Source organism: Salvelinus namaycush, chromosome 11 (genome assembly GCF_016432855.1).
Source record: "Salvelinus namaycush isolate Seneca chromosome 11, SaNama_1.0, whole genome shotgun sequence".
Lineage (NCBI taxonomy): Eukaryota > Metazoa > Chordata > Actinopteri > Salmoniformes > Salmonidae > Salvelinus > Salvelinus namaycush.
In genome coordinates, this window is record NC_052317.1 from 42,375,772 (window position 1) to 42,401,397 (window position 25,626).

Consider the following 25,626-nt stretch of genomic DNA (forward strand, 5'->3'; position numbering starts at 1 on the left):
TGGAGCTAGGAACACAAGCATTTAGTTAGATACTACTGCACTGTTGGAGCTAGGAACACAAGGATTTAGTTAGATACTACTGCACTGTTGGAGCTAGGAACACAAGCATTTAGTTAGATACTACTGCACTGTTGGAGCTAGGAACACACACATTTAGTTAGATACTACTGCACTGTTGGAGCTAGGAACACAAGCATTTAGTTAGATACTACTGCACTGTTGGAGCTAGGAACACAAGCATTTAGTTAGATACTACTGCACTGTTGGAGCTAGGAACACAAGCATTTAGTTAGATACTACTGCACTGTTGGAGCTAGGAACACAAGCATTTAGTTAGATACTACTGCACTGTTGGAGCTAGGAACACAAGCATTTAGTTAGATACTACTGCACTGTTGGAGCTAGGAACACAAGCATTTAGTTAGATACTACTGCACTGTTGGAGCTAGAAGGACAAGCATTTAGTTAGATACTACTGCACTGTTGGAGCTAGAAGGACAAGCATTTAGTTAGATACTACTGCACTGTTGGAGCTAGGAACACAAGCATTTAGTTAGATACTACTGCACTTTTGGAGCTAGGAACACAAGTATTTAGTTAGATACTACTGTACTGTTGGAGCTAGGAACACAAGCATTTAGTTAGATACTACTGCACTGTTGGAGCTAGGAACACAAGTATTTAGTTAGACACTACTGTACTGTTGGAGCTAGGAACACAAGCATTTAGTTAGATACTACTGCACTGTTGGAGCTAGGAACACAAGGATTTAGTTAGATACTACTGCACTGTTGGAGCTAGGAACACAAGCATTTAGTTAGATACTACTGCACTGTTGGAGCTAGGAACACAAGCATTTAGTTAGATACTACTGCACTGTTGGAGCTAGGAACACAAGCATTTAGTTAGATACTACTGCACTGTTGGAGCTAGGAACACAAGCATTTAGTTAGATACTACTGCACTGTTGGAGCTAGGAACACAAGCATTTAGTTAGATACTACTGCACTGTTGGAGCTAGGAACACAAGCATTTAGTTAGATACTACTGCACTGTTGGAGCTAGGAACACAAGCATTTAGTTAGATACTACTGCACTGTTGGAGCTAGGAACACAAGCATTTAGTTAGATATTACTGCACTGTTGGAGCTAGGAACACAAACATTTAGTTAGATATTACTGCACTGTTGGAGCTAGGAACACAAGCATTTCGCTACACGCGCAATAACATCTGCTAAACACGTGTATGCGACCAATAACATGTGATTTGATTTGAAATAACTCCAATACGTAACCTATAGACCTTCGTACAAAAAGACCGTTCAATGCACGGCTGAGATCGATCGTATAGTGTAGACTAGTCCTAGGCTTTACCAGATACGTTTCTTCTTTCTTTGCATGGCCGTTTTATTAACACGTTCCATGCAATTCTACTACACTTTATATGACTGGAGACATGATAGCAGAATCTTTTTGAATAACACAAATTACAGGGTAGCCTTTGTAAGCGATGTGAAATGGCTAGCTGGTTAGCGGTGGTGCGCACTAATAGCGTTTTAATCGGTGACGTCACTCGCTCTGAGTGACGTCACCCCTAGCCTTATGGCCTCGCTGACTATGCTTGCATATTAAAGACGTACAACTACTGTGATTATTATTATTTGACCATGCTGGTCATTAATGAACATTTGAACATCTTGGCCATGTTGTTATAATCTCCACCCGGCACAGCCAGAAGAGGACTGGCCACCCCTCATAGCCTGGTTCCTCTCTAGGTTTCTTCCTAGGTTTTGGCCTTTCTAGGGAGTTTTTCCCAGCCACCGTGCTTCGACACCTGCATTGCTTGATGTGTGGGGTTTTAGGCTGGGTTTCTGTACAGCACTTTGAGATATCAGCTGATGGTCCCGTGTGGCTCAGTTGGTAGAGCATGGCGCTTGCAACGCCAGGGTTGTGGGTTCATTCCCCACGGGGGGACCAGGATGAATATGTATGAACTTTCCAATTTGTAAGTCGCTCTGGATAAGAGCGTCTGCTAAATGACTTAAATGTAAGAAGGGCTTTATAAATACATTTGATTTGACTTACATGTAACCTCCATTCGCTATTCCAGTGCAGACTATGGATTACGTTTTTTTGCAGGCCCTTCTAAATAAAAAAATATTTCCACTCATAGGCTATATGTTTATACAACTGATAAAAATGAAGCATAGTCTGATGGTTGAGAATATTATCATGTGCTTGACAAACTGTATGAAGAGTGTGCAGAACACGGAACACTCAGTCAGAACACGGAACACTCAGTCGGAACAATCAGTCAGAATATGGAACACTCAGTCAGAACAATCAGTCAGAATATGGAACACTCAGTCAGAACAATCAGTCAGAATATGGAACACTCAGTCAGAACAATCAGTCAGAACACGGAACAATCAGTCAGAATATGGAACACTCAGTCGGAACAATCAGTCAGAATATGGAACACTCAGTCGGAACAATCAGTCAGAATATGGAACACTCAGTCAGAACAATCAGTCAGAATATGGAACACTCAGTCGGAACAATCAGTCAGAATATGGAACACTCAGTCAGAACAATCAGTCAGAATATGGAACACTCAGTCGGAACAATCAGTCAGAATATGGAACACTCAGTCAGAACAATCAGTCAGAATATGGAACACTCAGTCAGAACAATCAGTCAGAATATGGAACACTCAGTCAGAACAATCAGTCAGAATATGGAACACTCAGTCAGAACAATCAGTCAGAATATGGAACACTCAGTCGGAACAATCAGTCAGAATATGGAACACTCAGTCAGAACAATCAGTCAGAATATGGAACACTCAGTCAGAACAATCAGTCAGAATATGGAACACTCAGTCGGAACAATCAGCAGGGCAGAGCTCGTGCCCTCCGTGCATACGTAAAATGTATGCACGGATGACTGAAAGTCTCTGGATAATAGTGTCTGTTGCATGGAATATACAGTATATATATATATACACCTTCATTCCTTTGTAGTGAATAATGAAACAACACTCAGCTAGGAACCAGTATTTTTATTTGAATCTAACAAACATAACAGTGATTGATCCCTTTATGTATTGTCAGAAAACACTATGAAGCTGCAGTGTTCAATAGAAAACAACTCAATACAAATACTACACTAAGAATTACTATTCAAATTCAGTGTGTTGATTTCAATTCAATCTACAGTAGTTTCTTTCAACAGTGTAAGACATTTTTAAATTGCGATTGACCACAACAGTGACACCTCGATAGCCTTTCAAGATGGCTGCCGAATTCCAAAAGAGAATTCCAAATTCCAAAAGAGAATTCCAAATTCCAAAAGAGAATTCTGAATTCCAAAAGAGAATTTCGCTTGTTGGCGGAGCCAGGTCTTGAGATGGTATAAAACATTTTCCTGCTTAAAATATCAAGTCAACAATTTTCTATTTGAACAAATAAAAAATAAAGTAGAAGTATTTATCTATTACGGTTCAATTACATACTAAGCAGCCTGTAGAACAAACATTATACGAAAAGTGAATGTTAGTTCTCTCTCCGTAGCTAGAATAAAAACCCATCAAAGTCCTCTGTAGGCTCTAGAAGACTTGGAGTTCCACAATGTTCCTCACAGATTCAGACATGTGTTTCTGATAAGGAACTGCTGGTTTTAAATCAATCAGGTACTAATTGTCCCTCACGTGTATCCCAAATGGAACACCAATCCCTATATAGCGCACTATAATGGGGAATAAGGTGCTATATCAGTCACTATATCAGTCATTATATCAGTCACTATATCAGTCACTACTATATCAGTCATTATATCAGTCACTATATCAGTCACTACTATATCAGTCACTAGATCAGTCACTATATCAGTCACTACTATATCAGTCATTATATCAGTCACTACTATATCAGTCACTATATCAGTCACTACTATATCAGTCACTATATCAGACATTATATCAGCCATTATATCAGTCACTATATCAGTCACTACTATATCAGTCACTACTATATCAGTCATTATATCAGTCACTATATCAGTCACTACTATATCAGTCACTACTATATCAGTCATTATATCAGTCACTATATCAGTCACTACTATATCAGTCAATAGATCAGTCACTACTATATCAGTCACTATATCAGTCACTATATCAGACATTATATCAGCCATTATATCAGTCACTATATCAGTCACTACTATATCAGTCACTACTATATCAGTCATTATATCAGTCACTACTATATCAGTCACTACTATATCAGTCATTATATCAGTCACTATATCAGTCACTACTATATCAGTCACTACTATATCAGTCATTATATCATTCACTATAACAGTCATTATATCAGCCATTATATCAGTCACTATATGAGTCACTACTATATCAGTCACTATATCAGTCATTATATCAGTCACTATATCAGTCATTATATCAGCCATTATATCAGTCACTATATCAGTCACTACTATATCAGTCACTATATCAGTCATTATATCAGCCATTATATCAGTCACTATATCAGTCACTATATCAGTCACTACTATATCAGTCACTAGATCAGTCACTATATCAGTCACTACTATATCAGTCATTATATCAGTCACTACTATATCAGTCACTATATCAGTCACTACTATATCAGTCACTATATCAGACATTATATCAGCCATTATATCAGTCACTATATCGTCACTACTATATCAGTCACTATATCAGACATTATATCAGCCATTATATCAGTCACTATATCGTCACTACTATATCAGTCACTATATCATTCATTATATCAGCCATTATATCAGTCACTATATCAGTCACTACTATATCAGTCACTATATCAGTCATTATATCAGTCACTATATCAGACATTATATCACATTATATCAGTCACTATCAGTCCCTATATCAGTCACTATGTCAGTCACAGGCATAGTCTTATGGTCCAAAGCCCAGGCTTGTTTTTAACACATAATATCCTCAATGCTGTGTAGAATAACAGCATTATCGATGGAGTAGAGGGGGTGGGGGGGTATTTAACAGCATTATCAATGGAGTAGAGGGGGTGGGGGGTCTTTAACAGCATTATCGATGGAGTAGAGGGGGTGGGGGGGTATTTAACAGCATTATCGATGGAGTAGAGGGGGTGGGGGGTCTTTAACAGCATTAGTGATGGAGTAGAGGAGGGTGGGGGGGGTCTTTAACAGCATTATCGATGGAGTAGAGGGGGTGGGGGGTCTTTAACAGCATTATCGATGGAGTAGAGGGGGTGGAGGGGTCTTTAACAGCATTAGTGATGGAGTAGAGGAGGGTGGGGGGGTCTTTAACAGCATTATCGATGGAGTAGAGGAGGGTGGGGGGGTCTTTAACAGCATTATCGATGGAGTAGTGGGTGGGGGGGTCTTTAAAAGCATTATTGATGGAGTAGAGGGGGTGGGGGGTCTTTAACAGCATTATCGATGTAGTATAGGAGGGTGGGGGGGCTTTAACAGCATTATCGATGGAGTAGAGGAGGGTGGGGGGGTCTTTAACAGCATTATCGATGGAGTAGTGGGGTGGGGGGGCTTTAACAGCATTATCAATGGAGTAGAGGGGGTGGAGGGGTCTTTAATAGCATTAGTGATGGAGTAGAGGAGGGTGGGGGGGTCTTTAACAGCATTATCGATGGAGTAGTGGGGTGGGGGGGTCTTTAAAAGCATTATCAATGGAGTAGAGGAGGGTGAGGTGGGGGGTCTTTAAAAGCATTATCAATGGAGTAGAGGAGGGTGAGGTGGGGGGTCTTTAAAAGCATTATCGATGGAGTAGCGGGGGTGGGGGGTCTTTAAAAGCATTAGTGATGGAGTAGCGGGGGTGGGGAGGTCTTTAACATCATTAGTGATGGAGTAGAGGAGGGTGGGGGGGTCTTTAACATCATTAGTGATGCTTGTTTTTAACACATAATATCCTCAATGCTGTGTAGAATAACAGCATTATCGATGGAGTAGAGGGGGTGGGGGGGTATTTAACAGCATTATCAATGGAGTAGAGGGGGTGGGGGGTCTTTAACAGCATTATCGATGGAGTAGAGGGGGTGGGGGGGTATTTAACAGCATTATCGATGGAGTAGAGGGGGTGGGGGGTCTTTAACAGCATTAGTGATGGAGTAGCGGGGGTGGGGAGGTCTTTAACAGCATTACTGATGGAGTAGAGGGGGTGGGGGGGCTTTAACAGTATTGCTATTTAATACATCACTATAACTACATCGTTGCTGTTCAGATTCCACAGCAACATTTTTAATAACTATTCTAAAAAGCCATTAAAGCCCTGATATACAGTCATTAAAGCCCTGATATACAGTCCTTAAAGCCCTGATATACAGTCCTTAAAGCCCTGATATACAGTCCTTAAAGCCCTGATATACAGTCCTTAAAGCCCTGATATACAGTCATTAAAGCCCTGATATACAGTCCTTAAAGCCCTGATATACAGTCATTAAAGCCCTGATATACAGTCATTAAAGCCCTGATATACAGTCATTAAAGCCCTGATATACAGTCCTTAAAGCCCTGATATACAGTCATTAAAGCCCTGATATACAGTAGTCTACTGTATGTGATCCTCAATGTCAGTTCACCAGTCATTAAAGACAAGTGCTATAGCGGTGATTCAGACATCAGAAACCTTTTGTAACCTGTGGAAAAAGGACATAAAATGTATATCCCAAATAGCACCCTAATCCCTATATAGTGCACTACGTTTGGCCAGGGCCCTATGGGTAGTGCACTATAAAGGGAATATGGGGGGTGCCATTTGGGACACAAGCAGAAAACTAGGTTGAGTGGGACATGACTGAAGTGATTCTGTCTTTTTAGGGTGCAACACTGTTAACCCTACAAAACAGAGCCATTAAAAAAATTTAACTAAATCCACTCTACCCTCTTTCTCTACTGGCTGGTGTTTGTCCAGATGGCTGGATGAAGATGTGGAGATGTGGAACTCAGGGGGATTGGTAGCCTGGTCCCAGATCTGTTTGTGAGGTCTTGCCAACTGTAAACAGATCTGGGACCAGGCTAGGGAATCAGGGGAAAGTTAAAACGTTAAAAGTGTCCCTGTTTGGCGTCTCCGATAGCGCCCCAGACGTCGAACACAAACTCGTCAGGAAAAGCGAAGTCTCCGAGGGCCTCGTCCAGGGCCATGGCAAACTCATCAGGGTTCTTCTTGTCCCGACCCACCTCTACCATGGTCGCCGCTAGAGAGTGGGGGGGGAACGGAGAGAGAAGAGGAGGCAGGGAGAGGGGGGGGGGAGAGAGGAGAGATGGGGGCAGGGGAGAGGGGAGAGGAGAGGGGGGGGAAGAGGGGAGATGAGGGGGGAGAGAGAGAGGAGAGAGAGGGGAGAGGAGAGGGGAGAGGGGGGAGAGGAGAGGGTGGAGAGAGAGGGGAGAGGAGAGAGGGGGGAGAGAGAGGGGGGCGGGGAGAGAGGGGGGAGGGGAGAGGAGAGAGGGGGGGAGAGAGAGGGGAGGGGGGGAGAGGAGAGGGGGGAGAGAGAGGAGAGAGAGAGAGAGGAGAGGAGAGGGGAGAGGAGGGGAGGAGAGAGGAGAGGGGAGATGGGGGAGAGAGAAGAGGGGGGAGAGAGAGGGTTAGTTAAACTCATCAGGGTTCTTCTTGTTCCGATTCACCTCCACCATGGTTGCGGCTAGAGACTGGGGGAGAGGGTTAGTTAGCTCGGGGACCTTTCACAAATTTGTACAACTCTCTCAGTGGTTGAAATGTTGCGTGTGTGTGTGTGTGTGTGTGTGTGTGTGTGTGTGTGTGTGTGTGTGTGTGTGTGTGTGTGTGTGTGTGTGTGTGTGTGTGTGTGTGTGTGTGTGTGCGTGTGTGTGTGTGTGTGTGTGTATGCGTGTGTGTGCGTGTGTGTGTGCGTGTGTGTGTGTGTGTGTGTGTGCGTGTGTGTGTGTGCGCGTGTGTGTGCGTGTGTGTGTGTGTGTGTGTGTGTGTGTGTACTCACCCAGTTCTGTATCTCTGATACCCATGTAAGTCTCCAGTAGGTCATCCACCTTCTGCACTGCTCTCTCATCAAACTCTGTCGGCTGGAAAACACAAGACAGTCCACACTCCTCTCTGAGTAACAGATAATACACTGTACAGTAATAGATAATACACTGTAATGGATAATACACTGTACAGTAATAGATAATACACTGAACAGTAACAGATAATACGCTGTACAGTCATAGATAATACACTGTATAGTAACAGATAATACACTGTACAGTAACATATAATACACTGTAATAGATAATACACTGTACAGTAACATATAATACACTGTAATAGATAATACACTGTACAGTAACATATAATACACTGTAATAGATAATACACTGTACAGTAATAGATAATACACTGTACAGTAATAGATAATACACTGTAATAGATAATACACTGTACAGTAACAGATAATGCACTGTACAGTCATAGATAATACACTGTATAGTAACAGATAATACACTGTACAGTAACATATAATACACTGTAATAGATAATACACTGTACAGTAACATATAATACACTGTAATAGATAATACACTGTACAGTAATAGATAATACACTGTACAGTAATAGATAATACACTGTAATAGATAATACACTGTACAGTAATGATAATGCACTGTACAGTAACAGATAATACACTGTATAGTAACAGATAATATAGTGTAATAGATAATACACTGTACAGTAATGATAATGCACTGTACAGTAACAGATAATACACTGTACAGTAACAGATAATACACTGTACAGTAACAGATAATGCACTGTACAGTAATGATAATGCACTGTACAGTAACAGATAATACGCTGTACAGTAATAGATAATACACTGTAATAGATACTACACTGTACAGTAACAGATAATACACTGTATAGTAACAGATAATACGCTGTACAGTAATGATAATGCACTGTACAGTAACAGATAATACGCTGTACAGTAATAGATAATACACTGTAATAGATACTACACTGTACAGTAACAGATAATACACTGTATAGTAACAGATAATACACTGTACAGTAATATATAATATACTGTACAGTAACAGATAATGCACTGTACAGTAATGATAATGCACTGTATAGTAACAGATAATACACTGTACAGTAACATATAATACACTGTACAGTAACATATAATACACTGTAATAGATAATACACTGTACAGTAACAGATAATACACTGTAATAGATAATACACTGTACAGTAATGATAACGATTACATCACTTTGTCCAAACCACTGCTTAGCCCAACACCAGCGGGAACCCCCTATCACAAGGGGGTTATGGGTGGTATTGGGAGGGGTGTAAGGGGACATGAATACACACTCACCACTTCCTCTACGGTAGCAGGGCCCCTGGAGCGAAGTCTCAGAGTCCCTCTCCCTGTCCCCATCTTATTGTCACTGGCCGGCTTGACTCCCTTCGACCTCGGCTCCAGCATCTCTGTTCAGCACATAATACACTTCAAGTCAACGGTGTCGGAGATAATGCTTTAAATGTGGCTAATGTATCTCTGACATACACATGTGTTTTACAAGTGGGCTGGTATATATGTGACAAAAACATCAAGAATCACATCAATCTCTGGGTGATAACTACAGGTAGTCTGGACTAGAATCACATCAATCTCTGGGTGATAACTACAGGTAGTCTGGACTAGAATCACATCAACCTCTGGGTGATAACTACAGGTAGTCTGGACTAGAATCACATTAACCTCTGGGTGATAACTACAGGTAGTCTGGACTAGAATCACATTAACCTCTGGGTGATAACTACAGGTAATCTGGACTAGAATCACATCAACCTCTGGGTGATAACTACAGCTCGTCTGGACTAGAATTAGTTGTGTTAGTGCCTGCACACCCTACAGCTCCCTACAGAGTTGGAGACCTCTGCCCTTGTCCCATGCCCTCACAGAAGACCTTCATCTCTACAAATGTTAAAGCCTACACTAGTCCCCAGCTGTCCACTCACCGAAGGCCTTCATGGGCTCCACCAGTTTGAGGGTGAACTTCTGCTCCTTCGGCAGCTCCTTCAGCATGCGAGCCACCTCGTAGTGACGTGTTCCCACTATGTTCTTCCCGTTGATGCACTCTATGTGGTCTCCTACAGAGATCCCCTTCACCTTGTCCACAACACTGCCCTCCTTGATACGCTGTTGGGGGACCGGGGGAGAGAGAGAGACACATCTATAAGACATTTCATCACACAGCCCTTCAATGTCAAGAGATGAAACAAGAGAAGAGTCCCCCTCAGCCAGCTGGTTCTGAGGCTCAGTTCACCAACCCAAACCAACCCCATAGAGCCTCAGGACAGCAGACAGCCAGCTGGTTCTGAGGCTCAGTTCACCAACCCAAACCAACCCCATAGAGCCTCAGGACATCACTCAGAACATCTGGCCCAACCAAATCATCACAAAGCAAAAATATATAACCTATTGGAAAGACACCACAACAAAGTAAACTTCAATGCTATTTGTCTCTAAACAGACAGTACATGGTGGCAGACTGATTATCTATTCAGGAAAACACTGACTAGGTACAGACTCAGTGAGCACAGTCTGGCTATAGAAACCGGTCGTCACAGACAAACCTGGCTACCCAGAAAGGACAGTCTGGCTATAGAAACCGGTCGTCACAGACAAACCTGGCTACCCAGAAAGGACAGTCTGGCTATAGAGACCGGTCGTCACAGACAAACCTGGCTGCCCAGAGAGGACAGTCTGACTATAGAGACCGGTCATCACAGACAAACCTGGCTGCCCAGAGAGGACGGTCTGGCTATAGAGACTGGTCGTCACAGATAAACCTGGCTGCCCAGAGAGGACAGGCTGTGCATTGCTTATTACACTGCATTGCTTATTACACTGTGACAAATACTCAGACCGAAGAGAATCTTTCTTTCCCCAAATTATCATCCAGTACAAAGAATTTGAAACTATAAAAGATGAAGAAAAAATATCATATTTATTGGGTGAAAATGTGTTTTGGCAGCCAAATATATGTCCTCCTGCCACAACCTGAGGGACAGCCACTGAAAAGTGCAATGTAATGTGTTTTTGTTTGTTTTGTGTTTCATACCACATCATGTGTCTTCTCAGTCATGTTGAGACTGGTCTACTACTATTGATTTAATGTATTGTTATTCTCATTAATATTGTTGTTGTAGTTGCTGGTAATCCCATTTCCACTACTACTATTATTATTGCTGTTGGTCACACCATTTTTGTTAAATGTATACTTTGACAATGTAAGTAATTTTACTTGCCATGTCAATAAAGTATATTAGAGCGAGCGAGAGAGTTGGAGAGGGTTGGAGAGATAGAGATAGATAGAGGAAGATAGAGAGACAGAGAGAGACAGGAAGAGATAGATAGAGAGACAGAGAAAGAGAGATAGATAGATAGAGGAAGAGAGAGAGACAGAGAGAGAGTTGGAGAGAAAGAGAGAGAGATAGAGAGAGAGAAAGAGAGAGAGAGAGAGAGAGAGATAGATAGATAGAGGAAGAGAGAGAGACAGAGAGAGAGTTGGAGAGAAAGAGAGAGAGAGAGAGAGAGAGAGAGAGAGAGAGAGAGAGATAGATAGATAGAGGAAGAGAGAGAGACAGAGAGAGAGTTGGAGAGAGAGAGAGAGAGAGAGAGAGAGAGAGAGAGAGAGAGAGAGAGAGAGAGAGAGAGAGAGAGAGAGAGAGAGAGTTGGAGAGAAAGAGAGAGAGAGAGATCAAAAGCCAAATGTTGACATTATCACTGTCCCTCCAGTAACCACGAGCACAACCGTTCCTTCATTTTATCTGGTGGCTTTATTCTGTAGTTTTAGTCAGAATTATCACCTTCCGTGAGAACTATAAAGTAAATTAAAATACAGTTAAGCACACTCTTACAACCTTCTTATCTTACGAGTGACTTATTCGCTTGGTATAACTCTATCAGATTAAACACATGAATAAAGGAAAAAAATTGGCTGCTTATTACAGAAGGGAGGAAATCAACAACTTCACACTTATTATTCCTGGCATGAATTCACACTTCACCCTTAGTTATTATAACGTTACCATCCTAACATACACGCTTCAACCTTAATTATTATAACGTTACCATCCTAACATACACACTTCAACCTTAATTATTATAACGTTACCATCCTAACATACACACTTCAACCTTAATTATTATAACGTTACCATCCTAACATACACACTTCAACCTTAATTATTATAACGTTACCATCCTAACATACACACTTCAACCTTAATTATTATAACGTTACCATCCTAACATACACACTTCAACCTTAATTATTATAACGTTACCATCCTAACATACACACTTCAACCTTAATTATTATAACGTTACCATCCTAACATACACACTTCAACCTTAATTATTATAACGTTACCATCCTAACATACACGCTTCAACCTTAATTATTATAACGTTACCATCCTAACATACACACTTCAACCTTAATTATTATAACGTTACCATCCTAACATACACACTTCAACCTTTACGAACTACACCCGAAGACATGAAAACGTAGCTAACACAGCGCGGGTTTGCCTTTGCTCCACAGGTGTGTTACTACGATAATAATCCCCGTTACAACAGTTCTTAGTTCCGCTTGTCTTATCGTTCCCCCGCATAGCGAACACGTAAACAATTCAAACACAAAAAAACAACGACATAGAGTTACAGGTTAATTGTCAGTTACAATCATACCTTTTTGCCTTCTTTGATTTCAGACAAAAACTACGTCTGAAATATGTTTTAAAGTTCTAACTACAATCAGTTAGAACAAATTAATGACGCTACAGTGTGTTGTTTGATTTATCCTTTACAGGTGAAACCCCGAAAAAAAGATTAGTAAAACAACTGGCTTCAAGAAACGTCCTATAAATGAGAAGTTGAAAGGCTTCTCTTTGATAATGAGAGGCTTCAGAGAGTTTAAATAAAGAACAGATATTTGCAATGCAGATTTATCTCCTAATTTAGGAGCATCCGTTCTGTGCCGGATGGGTTTTGGTTGCTGTGTGAATATTAATTATCCATTTAATACAGGCTGATTCTGCTGAGACTGACTAAAATCAAATCACATTTTATTTGTCACAAACACATATTTAGCAGGTGTTATTGCAGGTCTAGTAGCGAAATGCTTGTGTTTCTAGCTCCAACAGTGCAGTAATATCTAGCAATTCACAACAATACACACAAATCTAAAAGTAAAAGAATGGAATTAAGAAATATATTATTATAAGGATGAGAAATGTTGGAGTGGGATTGACTAAAATACAGTAGAATACAATATATACATATGAGATGAGTAAAGCAGTATGTAAACATTATTAAAGTCCTGTACCTTTATATCAAGGTATAATGAGGTCTAATGTTCCCCTGTACCTTTATATCAAGGTATAATGTAGAGGTCTAATGTTCCCCTGTACCTTTATATCAAGGTATAATGTAGAGGTCTAATGTTCCCCTGTACCTTTATATCAAGGTATAATATGGTCTAATGGTCCCCTGTACCTTTATATCAAGGTATAATATGGTCTAATGGTCCCCTGTACCTTAATATCAAGGTATAATATGGTCTAATGGTCCCCTGTACCTTTATATCAAGGTATAATATGGTCTAATGGTCCCCTGTACCTTTATATCAAGGTATAATGTAGAGGTCTAATGTTCCCCTGTGCCCAGTGATTCCATGTCTATGTATATAGGGCAGCAGCCTCTAAGGTGCAGGGTTGAGTAACATGGTGGTAGCCGGCTAGTGATGGCTATTTAACAGTCTGATGGCCTTGACATAGAACCTGTTTTTCAGTCTCTCGGTCCCAGCTCGGGGTGAACAGGACGTGGCTCGGGTGGTTGATGTCCTTGATTATCTTTTCAGCCTTCCTGTGACATCGGGTGCTGTAGGTGTCCTGGAGGGCAGGTAGTTTGCCCCCGGTGATGCGTTGGGCAGACCGTACCTCCCTCTGGAGAGCCCTGCGGTTTGCGAGCGGTGCAGTTGCCGTACCAGGCGGTGATACAGACGACAGGTTGCTCTCAATGATGCATCTGTAAAAGTTTGTGAGGGTCTTAGGGTCCAAGCCACATTTCTTCAGCCTCCTGAGGTTGAAGAGGCGCTGCTGCGTCTTCTTCACCAAACTGTCTGTGTGGGTGGACCATTTCAGTTTGTCAGTGATGTGTACGCCAAGGAACTTGAAGCTTTCCACCTTCTCCACTGCGGTCCCATCGATGTGGATAGAGGCGTGCTCCCTCTGCTGTTTCCAGAAGTCCATGATCATCTCCTTAGTTTTGTTGACGTTGAGTGAGAGGTTATTTTCCTGGCACCACATTCCCAGGGCCCTCACCTCCTCCCTGTATGCTGTCTCGTCATTGTTGGTAATCAGGCCTCCTACTGTTGTGTCGTCTGCAAACTTGATGAATGAGTTGGAGGCGTGCTTGGCCACGCAATCATGGGTGAACAGAGAGTACAGGAGCAAGTGGGGACAGCAGACTGGGATAAGGAGAGATTGAATATGTCCGTAAACACACCAGCCAGCTGGTCTGCACATGCTCTGAGAACGCAGCTAGGGATCCCGTCTGGGATCCTTGCGAGGGTATAACACGTTTAAATGTCTTACACACGTCGGCCACGGAGAAGGAGAGCCCGCAGTCCTTGGTAGCGGAGGCACTGTATTATCGTCAAAGCGGGCGAAGAAGGTGCTTAGCTTGTCCGGGAGCAAGATGTCGGTGTCCGCGACGGGGCTGGTTTTCTTTTTGTAATCCGTGGTTGTCTGTAGACCCTGCCACATACATCTTGTGTCTGAGCCGTTGAATTGTGAGAGGGAGTTTCTCACTCACTAAACCCTCATCAACGACCAGCTCCCTGCATACCACTTCAGAATATCCACTATTACTATGGGCCCTGGTCAAATGTAGTGCCCTACATAGGGAATAGCCCTGGTCAAATGTAGGGCCCTACATAGAGAATAGCCCTGGTCAAATGTAGGGCCCTACATAGGGAATAGCCCTGGTCAAATATAGGGCCCTACATAGGGAATAGCCCTGGTCAAATGTAGTGCCCTACATAGGGAATAGCCCTGGTCAAATGTAGTGCCCTACATAGGGAATAGCCCTGGTCAAATGTAGTGCCCTACATAGGGAATAGCCCTGGTCAAATGTTGTGCCCTACATAGGGAATAGCCCTGGTCAAATGTTGTGCCCTACATAGGGAATAGCCCTGGTCAAATGTTGTGCCCTACATAGGGAATAGCCCTGGTCAAATGTTGTGCCCTACATAGGGAATAGCCCTGGTCAAATGTAGTGCCCTACATAGGGAATAGCCCTGGTCAAATGTAGTGCCCTACATAGGGAATAGCCCTGGTCAAATGTAGTGCCCTACATAGGGAATAGCCCTGGTCAAATGTAGTGCCCTACATAGGGAATAGCCCTGGTCAAATGTTGTGCCCTACATAGGGAATAGCCCTGGTCAAATGTTGTGCCCTACATAGGGAATAGCCCTGGTCAAATGTTGTGCCCTACATAGGGAATAGCCCTGGTCAAATGTAGTGCCCTACATAGGGAATAGCCCTGGTCAAATGTAGGGCCCTACATAGGGAATAGCCCTGGTCAAATGTAGTGCCCTACATAGGGAATAGCCCTGGTCAAATGTAGGGCCCTACATAGGGAATAGCCCTGGTCAAATGTAGTGCCCTACATAGGGAATAGCCCTGGTCAAATGTAGGGCCCTACATAGGGAATAGCCCTGGTCAAATGTAGGGCCCTACATAGGGAATAGCCCTGGTCAAATGTAGGGCCCTACATAGGGAATAGCCCTGGTCAAATGTAGGGCCCTACATAGGGAATAGGGTGCCATTTGGGACACAGCCATTGTCCCTAAGCAGGTTTGTGTCCCCTGGGGTGTCTGTCTGATGTGGGGCGTCTGTCTGATGTGGGGCGTCTGTCTGATGTGGGGCGTCTGTCTGATGTGGGGCGTCTGTCGGATGTGGGGCGTCTGTCGGATGTGGGGTGTCTGTCGGATGTGGGGTGTCTGTCTGATGTGGGGCGTCTGTCTGATGTGGGGCGTCTGTCTGATGTGGGGCGTCTGTCTGATGTGGGGCGTCTGTCGGATGTGGGGCGTCTGTCGGATGTGGGGTGTCTGTCGGATGTGGGGTGTCTGTCTGATGTGGGGTGTCTGTCTGATGTGGGGTGTCTGTCTGATGTGGGGTGTCTGTCGGATGTGGGGTGTCTGTCGGATGTGGGGTGTCTGTCTGATGTGGGGTGTCTGTCTGATGTGGGGTGTCTGTCTGATGTGGGGTGTCTGTCTGATGTGCGGTGTCTGTCTGATGTGGGGTGTCTGTCTTATCTGTCCAATGTAAACGCTGATTAATCAAAACCCTTATCAAGCACAAAGTAAATCACTGGTGTGTAATACGCTGAAAATGTCATGATGACATGACGCTTCACGAACACAAGGTGGCGTCTTGGAGCAATCGGTTTCACTCTCTCGATGCAAGACGTTGGTGGAAAACCTTCACTCTCTCTATGCAAGACGTTGGTGGAAAACCTTCACTCTCTCTATGCAAGACGTTGGTGGAAAACCTTCACTCTCTCTATGCAAGACGTTGGTGGAAAACCTTCACTCTCTCGATGCAAGACGTTGGTGGAAAACCTTCACTCTCTCGATGCAAGACGTTGGTGGAAAACCTTCACTCTCTCGATGCAAGACGTTGGTGGAAAACCTTCACTCTCTCTATGCAAGACGTTGGTGGAAAACCTTCACTCTCTCGATGCAAGACGTTGGTGGAAAACCTTCACTCTCTCGATGCAAGACGTTGGTGGAAAACCTTCACTCTCTCTATGCAAGACGTTGGTGGAAAACCTTCACTCTCTCTATGCAAGACGTTGGTGGAAAACCTTCACTCTCTCTATGCAAGACGTTGGTGGAAAACCTTCACTCTCTCTATGCAAGACGTTGGTGGAAAACCTTCACTCTCTCTATGCAAGACGTTGGTGGAAAACCTTCACTCTCTCTATGCAAGACGTTGGTGGAAAACCTCCACTCTCTCTATGCAAGACGTTGGTGGTAAACCTTCACTCTCTCTATGCAAGACGTTGGTGGAAAACCTTCACTCTCTCTATGCAAGACGTTGGTGGAAAACCTTCACTCTCTCTATGCAAGACGTTGGTGGAAAACCTTCACTCTCTCTATGCAAGACGTTGGTGGAAAACCTTCACTCTCTCTATGCAAGACGTTGGTGGAAAACCTTCACTCTCTCTATGCAAGACGTTGGTGGAAAACTCTGGCCTTAAGGAGTACTAAACTTGCATCTCTTTAATAATCATTAATCATTTCTCAAGCAAGAATTTTACTAGGACTGTCTGGGAGTGGTCTGAGTGGGGAGGGAACATAACTGTTATTGGCAGAGAGGGTCTGAGTGGGGAGGGAAGATAACTGTTATTGGCAGAGAGGGTCTGAGTGGGGAGGGAACATAGCTGTTATTGGCAGAGAGGGTCTGAGTGGGGAGGGAACATAACTGTTATTGGCAGAGAGGGTCTGAGTGGGAGGGAACATAGCTGTTATTGGCAGAGAGGGTCTGAGTGGGGAGGGAACCTAGCTGTTATTGGCAGAGTGGGGAGGGAACATAACTGTTATTGGCAGAGTGGGGAGGGAACATAACTGTTATTGGCAGAGTGGGGAGGGAACATAGCTGTTATTGGCAGAGAGGGTCTGAGTGGGGAGGGAACATAGCTGTTATTGGCAGAGAGGTTCTGAGTGGGGAGGGAACATAGCTGTTATTGGCAGAGAGGTTCTGAGTGGGGAGGGAACATAACTGTCATTGGCAGAGAGGGTCTGAGTGGGGAGGGAACCTAGCTGTTATTGGCAGAGAGGTTCTGAGTGGGGAGGGAACATAACTGTTATTGGCAGATAGAGGGTCTGAGTGGGGAGGGAACATAGCTGTTATTGGCAGAGAGGGTCTGAGTGGGGAGGGAACCTAGCTGTTATTGGCAGAGAGATTCTGAGTGGGGAGGGAACATAACTGTTATTGGCAGAGAGGGTCTGAGTGGGGAGGGAACCTAGCTGTTATTGGCAGAGAGGGTCTGAGTGGGGAGGGAACATAGCTGTTATTGGCAGAGAGGGTCTGAGTGGGAGGGAACCTAGCTGTTATTGGCAGAGAGGGTCTGAGTGGGGAGGGAACCTAGCTGTTATTGGCAGAGAGGGTCTGAGTGGGGAGGGAACCTAGCTGTTATTGGCAGAGAGGTTCTGAGTGGGGAGGGAACCTAGCTGTTATTGGCAGAGAGGATCTGAGTGGGGAGGGAACATAGTTGTTATTGGCAGAGAGGGTCTGAGTGGGAGGGAACCTAGCTGTTATTGGCAGAGAGATTCTGAGTGGGGAGGGAACATAACTGTTATTGGCAGAGAGGGTCTGAGTGGGAGGGAACCTAGCTGTTATTGGCAGAGAGGGTCTGAATGGGGAGGGAACATAACTGTTATTGGCAGAGAGGGTCTGAGTGGGGAGGGAACATAGCTGTTATTGGCAGAGAGGGTCTGAGTGGGGAGGGAACATAGCTGTTATTGGCAGAGAGGGTCTGAGTGGGGAGGGAACATAGCTGTTATTGGCAGAGAGGGTCTGAGTGGGGAGGGAACCTAGCTGTTATTGGCAGAGAGGGTCTGAGTGGGGAGGGAACCTAGCTGTTATTGGCAGAGAGGGTCTGAGTGGGGAGGGAACCTAGCTGTTATTGGCAGAGAGGGTCTGAGTGGGGAGGGAACCTAGCTGTTATTGGCAGAGAGGGTCTGAGTGGGGAGGGAACCTAGCTGTTATTGGCAGAGAGGGTCTGAGTGGGGAGGGAACATAGCTGTTATTGGCAGAGAGGTTCTGAGTGGGAGGGAACATAGCTGTTATTGGCAGAGAGGGTCTGAGTGGGGAGGGAACATAGCTGTTATTGGCAGAGAGGGTCTGAGTGGGGAGGGAACCTAGCTGTTATTGGCAGAGAGGTTCTGAGTGGGAGGGAACATAGCTGTTATTGGCAGAGAGGGTCTGAGTGGGGAGGGAACATAGCTGTTATTGGCAGAGAGGTTCTGAGTGGGGAGGGAACATAGCTGTTATTGGCAGAGAGGGTCTGAGTGGGGAGGGAACATAGCTGTTATTGGCAGAGAGGTTCTGAGTGGGGAGGGAACATAGTTGTTATTGGCAGAGAGGTTCTGAGTGGGACAATTTCACAGTGTTATTCCAACCTCATAGTGTGGAAAATGTACAGTATATAAAATGCATGAAAATCATGTTTTTGTCACACCTTGATCTGTTTCACCTGTCTTTGTGATTGTCTCCAGTCACCTCCAGGTGTCCCCCGTGTTCCCCATTATTCCCAGGGTATTTAGTCCTGTGTTCTCTGTTTGTTTGTTGCCGGTTCGTCTTGTCATGCCAAGTCAACCAGCGTGTTTTTCTGTGCTCCTGCTTTTTCCAAGTCTGTTCTAGTCCTCCCGGTTCTGACCTTAGCCTGCCCTGACACTGAGCCCTCCTGCCTGACCATTCAGCCTGCCCTGACACTGAGCCCTCCTGCCTGACCATTCAGCCTGCCCTGACACTGAGCCCTCCTGCCTGACCATTCAGCCTGCCCTGACACTGAGCCCGCCTGCCTGACCATTCTGCCTGCCCTGACACTGAGCCCTCCTGCCTGACCATTCAGCCTGCCCTGACACTGAGCCCTCCTGCCTGACCATTCTGCCTGCCCTGACACTGAGCCCTCCTGCCTGACCATTCTGCCTGCCCTGACACTGAGCCCTCCTGCCTGACCATTCAGCCTGCCCTGACACTGAGCCCGCCTGCCTGACCATTCAGCCTGCCCTGACACTGAGCCCTCCTGCCTGACCATTCAGCCTGCCCTGACACTGAGCCCTCCTGCCACTCTGTACTTCCTGACTTGAACCATCTGCCTCCCGTGTCTGCATCATAACCCTGTATCGGTATAGTTTTTGACTGCACTGGGCCTTTAACGATTCAACCACTGTATAATATATGAGATACAATTGAATCAATTGATTGATTGCATTGATTTAATCTATTAGATTGATTGACTGATAGATTATTGGTAGACGATAGACAGACAGACGGATAAAGTGAACAGGATCTGGGGAGGGAGAGACAGACGGACGGACGATCGTATAAACAGATGAACTCCTACATACCTTGATGAAGGCGTATCCCGCCCCGTTATCTGTGATGGTGAGTCCCAGGGCGTCCTCGGACTTAAACACCTCCACCTCCTTCTTAATCGCCTTAATGTGGGCGAATATAAAGTCCTCCAGGCCGATCTGACCACCAAGCAGCTTCTCCATGTCGATCTTATGGGTGTTCAATGTACAGAACAGGATCTGGGGAGAGAGAGACAGATTAATGAACAGGGTCTGGTGAGAGACAGACAGATTAATAAACAGGGTCTGGGGAGAGAGAGACAGACAGACAGATTAATGAACAGGGTCTGGGGAGAGAGACAGATTAATGAACAGGGTCTGGGGAGAGACAGACAGACAGACAGATTAATGAACAGGGTCTGGGGAGAGACAGACAGACAGACAGATTAATTAACAGGGTCTGGGGAGAGAGAGACAGATTAATGAACAGGGTCTGGGGAGAGAGACAGATTAATGAACAGGGTCTGGGGAGAGACAGACAGACAGACAGATTAATGAACAGGGTCTGTGGAGAGACAGACAGACAGACAGATTAATGAACAGGGTCTGGGGAGAGAGAGACAGACAGACAGATTAATAAACAGGGTCTGGGGAGAGACAGACAGACAGATTAATGAACAGGATCTGGGGAGAGACAGACAGATTAATAAACAGGGTCTGGGGAGAGACAGACAGACAGATTAATGAACAGGATCTGGGGAGAGACAGACAGACAGATTAATGAACAGGGTCTGTGGAGAGACAGACAGATTAATGAACAGCATATGGGGAGAGACAGACAGATTATTGAACAGGGTTTGGTGAGAGACAGACAGATTATTGAACAGGGTTTGGTGAGAGACAGACAGATTAATGAACAGGGTTTGGTGAGAGACAGACAGATTAATGAACAGGGTCTGGGGAGAGACAGACAGATTAATGAACAGGGTCTGGTGAGAGACAGACAGATTATTGAACAGGGTCTGGGGAGAGAGACAGATTATTGAACAGGGTCTAGTGAGAGACAGACAGATTATTGAACAGGGTCTGGGGAGAGACAGACAGATTATTGAACAGGGTCTGGTGAGAGACAGACATATTATTGAACAGGGTCTGGGGAGAGAGACAGATTATTGAACAGGGTCTGGTGAGAGACAGACAGATTATTGAACAGGATCTGGGGAGAGACAGACAGATTAATGAACAGGGTCTGGGGAGAGACAGACAGATTAATGAACAGGATCTGGGGAGAGACAGACAGATTAATGAACAGGGTCTGGTGAGAGAGAGACAGACAGATTAATGAACAGGATCTGGGGAGAGACAGACAGATTAATGAACAGGGTCTGGGGAGAGACAGACAGATTAATGAACAGGATCTGGGGAGAGACAGACAGATTAATGAACAGGATCTGGGGAGAGACAGACAGATTAATGAACAGGATCTGGGGAGAGAGACAGACAGATTAATGAACAGGGTCTGGTGAGAGACAGACAGATTAATGAACAGGGTCTGGTGAGAGACAGACAGATTAATGAACAGGATCTGGGGAGAGACAGACAGATTAATGAACAGGGTTTGGTGAGAGACAGTTGATAGGCTTGAAGTCATAAACAGCTCAATGCATGAAGCATTGTGAAGAGCTGCTGGCAAACGCAGGAAAGTGCTGTTTGAATGAATGCTTACGAGCCTGCTGCTGCCTACCACCGCTCAGTCAGACTGCTCTATCAAATATCAAATCATAGACTTAATTATAACATAATAACACACAGAAATACGAGCCTTTGGTCATTAATATGGTCGAATCCGGAAACTATCATCTTGAAAACAAAACGTTTATTACGGGTGGCAACCATAAGTCTAAATATTCCTGTTACATTGTACAACCTTCAATGTTATGTCAGAATTACGTAAAATTCTGGCAAATTAGTTTGCAACGAGCCAGGCGGCCCAAACTGTTGCATATACCCTGACTCTGCGTGCAATGAACGCAAGAAAAGTGACACAATTTCACCTGGTTAATATTGCCTGCTAACCTGGATTTCTTTTAGCTAAATATGCAGTTTTAAAAATATATACTTCTGTGTATTGATTTTAAGAAAGGCATTGATGTTTATGGTTAGGTACACGTTGGAGCAACGACAGTCCTTTTTCGCGAATGTGCACCGCATCGATAATACGCAACGCATGTTGACATCACACTTGTCTTACCTTAATTTTTATTTTTTTATTAATAACACACTTGTGACAGGCTGACCTTGACCTGACCTCTGCACCATTTTCCCACTATCTTATCAACAATCCATATATTTGGTAGACACCAGGCTATGGGTCCTCTATTTCAGAGGTAACATATATTTGGGGTTAGTAACCTATTCCCTATATAGTGCACTACTGTAGACCAGGGCCCTATTCCCTATATAGTGCACTACTACGGCCCCTTGGCCTCTTTACAGGGAAAAGGGTGACATTTGGGACACATCTCTGGTTGGCTGCTTCCTTGTTAAGCCTCTTTGGTTGTGTACCAACAGGCACAAAACACTGCTCTGCTCTGCTCTACTCTACTCCTCACTTCACACACATCAGCTGACTCACACTGACACAAGCAAGGGTTGCCTCTGGTTACAAGAGTATAAAATAACAGGATTGGGGGGGGGGGGGCAGAGAGAGAGAGGGTGGAGTATTAGAGAGAGAGAGAGAGAGAGAGGGTGGAGTTAAAGACAGAGAGAGGGAAAGAAAGAGCGAGAGAGATAGGAGAGAAGGGGTGGGAATAAAGTGAAGGAGGCTGGGCCATTCACAGGTACAGTACATTAGAAAATATAAAGGTTTGATTCGTGTCTCTCTCTCTCTTCTCTTCCTGTCTCTCTCTCTTCTCTTCCTGTCTCTCTCTCTTCTCTTCCTGTCTCTCACTCTTCTCTTCCTGTCTCTCTCTCTTCTCTTCCTGTCTCTCTCTCTTCTCTTCCTGTCTCTCTCTCTTCTCTTCCTGTCTCTCTCTCTTCTCTTCCTGTCTCTCTCTCTCTTCTCTTCCTGTCTCTCTCTCTTCTCTTCCTGTCTCTCACTCTTCTCTTCCTGTCTCTCTCTTCTCTTCCTGTCTCTCTCTCTTCTCTTCCTGTCTCTCTCTCTCTTCTCTTCCTGTCTCTCACTCTTCTCTTCCTGTCTCTCTCTCTTCTCTTCCTGTCTCTCTCTCTTCTCTTCCTGTCTCTCTCTCTTCTCTTCCTGTCTCTCTCTCTTCTCTTCCTGTCTCTCTCTTCTCTTCCTGTCTCTCTCTTCTCTTCCTGTCTCTCTCTCTTCTCTTCCTGTCTCTCTCTCTTCTCTTCCTGTCTCTCTCTCTTCTCTTCCTGTCTCTCTCTCTTCTCTTCCTGTCTCTCTCTCTTCTCTTCCTGTCTCTCACTCTTCTCTTCCTGTCTCTCTCTCTTCTCTTCCTGTCTCTCTCTCTTCTCTTCCTGTCTCTCTCTCTTCTCTTCCTGTCTCTCTCTCTCTTCTCTTCCTGTCTCTCTCTCTTCTCTTCCTGTCTCTCTCTCTTCTCTTCCTGTCTCTCTCTCTTCTCTTCCTGTCTCTCTCTCTTCTCTTCCTGTCTCTTTCTTATCTTCCTCTCTCTCTCTTCTCTTCCTGTCTCTCTCTCTCTTCTCTTCCTGTCTCTCACTCTTCTCTTCCTGTCTCTCTCTCTTCTCTTCCTGTCTCTCTCTCTTCTCTTCCTGTCTCTCTCTCTTCTCTTCCTGTCTCTCTCTCTTCTCTTCCTGTCTCTCTCTCTTCTCTTCCTGTCTCTCTCTTCTCTTCCTGTCTCTCTCTCTTCTCTTCCTGTCTCTCTCTCTTCTCTTCCTGTCTCTCTCTCTTCTCTTCCTGTCTCTCTGTCTCTCTCTCTCTTCTCTTCCTGTCTCTCTCTCTTCTCTTCCTGTCTCTCACTCTTCTCTTCCTGTCTCTCTCTCTCTTCACTTCCTGTCTCTCTCTCTCTTCTCTTCCTGTCTCTCTCACTTCTCTTCCTGTCTCTCTCACTTCTCTTCCTGTCTCTCTCTCTTCTCTTCCTGTCTCTCTCTTCTCTTCCTGTCTCTCTCTCTCTTCTCTTCCTGTCTCTCTCTCTCTTCTCTTCCTGTCTCTCTCTCTCTTCTCTTCCTGTCTCTCTCTCTCTTCTCTTCCTGTCTCTCTCTCTTCTCTTCCTGTCTCTCTCTTCTCTTCCTGTCTCTCTCTTCTCTTCCTGTCTCTCTCTCTTCTCTTCCTGTCTCTCTCTCTTCTCTTCCTGTCTCTCTGTCTCTCTCTCTCTTCTCTTCCTGTCTCTCTCTCTTCTCTTCCTGTCTCTCACTCTTCTCTTCCTGTCTCTCTCTCTCTTCACTTCCTGTCTCTCTCTCTCTTCTCTTCCTGTCTCTCTCACTTCTCTTCCTGTCTCTCTCTCTTCTCTTCCTGTCTCTCTCTTCTCTTCCCGTCTCTCTCTCTCTTCTCTTCCCGTCTCTCTCTCTCTTCTCTTCCCGTCTCTCTCTCTCTTCTCTTCCCGTCTCTCTCTCTCTTCTCTTCCTGTCTCTCTCTCTCTTCTCTTCCTGTCTCTCTCTCTTCTCTTCCTGTCTCTCTCTTCTCTTCCTGTCTCTCTCTTCTCTTCCTGTCTCTCACTCTTCTCTTCCTGTCTCTCTCTCTCTTCTCTTCCTGTCTCTCTCACTTCTCTTCCTGTCTCTCTCACTTCTCTTCCTGTCTCTCTCTCTTCTCTTCCTGTCTCTCTCTCTTCTCTTCCTGTCTCTCTCTTCTCTTCCTGTCTCTCTCTCTCTTCTCTTCCTGTCTCTCTCTCTCTTCTCTTCCTGTCTCTCTCTCTTCTCTTCCTGTCTCTCTCTTCTCTTCCTGTCTCTCACTCTCTTCTCTTCCTGTCTCTCACTCTCTTCTCTTCCTGTCTCTCACTCTCTTCTCTTCCTGTCTCTCTCTCTCTTCTCTTCCTGTCTCTCTCTCTCTTCTCTTCCTGTCTCTCTCTCTTCTCTTCCTTTCTCTCTCTCTTCTCTTCCTGTCTCTCTCTCTCTTATCTTCCTGTCTCTCACTCTTCTCTTCCTGTCTCTCTCTCTTCTCTTCCTGTCTCTCTCTCTTCTCTTCCTTTCTCTCACTCTTCTCTTCCTGTCTCTCTCTCTTCTCTTCCTGTCTCTCTCTCTTCTCTTCCTGTCTCTCACTCTTCTCTTCCTGTCTCTCACTCTTCTCTTCCTGTCTCTCTCTCTTCTCTTCCTGTCTCTCTCTCTTCTCTTCCTGTCTCTCTCTTCTCTTCCTGTCTCTCTCTTCTCTTCCTGTCTCTCTCTTCTCTTCCTGTCTCTCTCTCTTCTCTTCCTGTCTCTCTCTCTTCTCTTCCTGTCTCTCACTCTTCTCTTCCTGTCTCTCTCTCTTCTCTTCCTGTCTCTCTCTCTTCTCTTCCTGTCTCTCTCTCTCTTCTCTTCCTGTC

At 44.6% G+C, this 25,626-nt stretch overlaps 1 protein-coding gene across 1 annotated transcript in view; it reads right to left on the bottom strand.

Annotated features, from left to right (window-relative positions):
- Window positions 1-4,615: 4,615 nt before the first annotated feature.
- Window positions 4,616-25,626, bottom strand: part of LOC120056190 (PDZ domain-containing protein GIPC1-like) — a 56,059-nt gene continuing 35,048 nt past the window's right edge. Inside the window, exons 2-6 of the mRNA XM_039004426.1 lie at window positions 20,240-20,425; window positions 10,044-10,224; window positions 9,397-9,509; window positions 8,013-8,094; window positions 4,616-7,256 (exon numbers count right to left, since the gene is read on the bottom strand). Coding sequence (XP_038860354.1) covers window positions 7,105-7,256; window positions 8,013-8,094; window positions 9,397-9,509; window positions 10,044-10,224; window positions 20,240-20,425 — 714 coding nt within the window. The 3' untranslated portion in view covers window positions 4,616-7,104. The remainder of the gene's footprint in view (window positions 7,257-8,012; window positions 8,095-9,396; window positions 9,510-10,043; window positions 10,225-20,239; window positions 20,426-25,626) is intronic.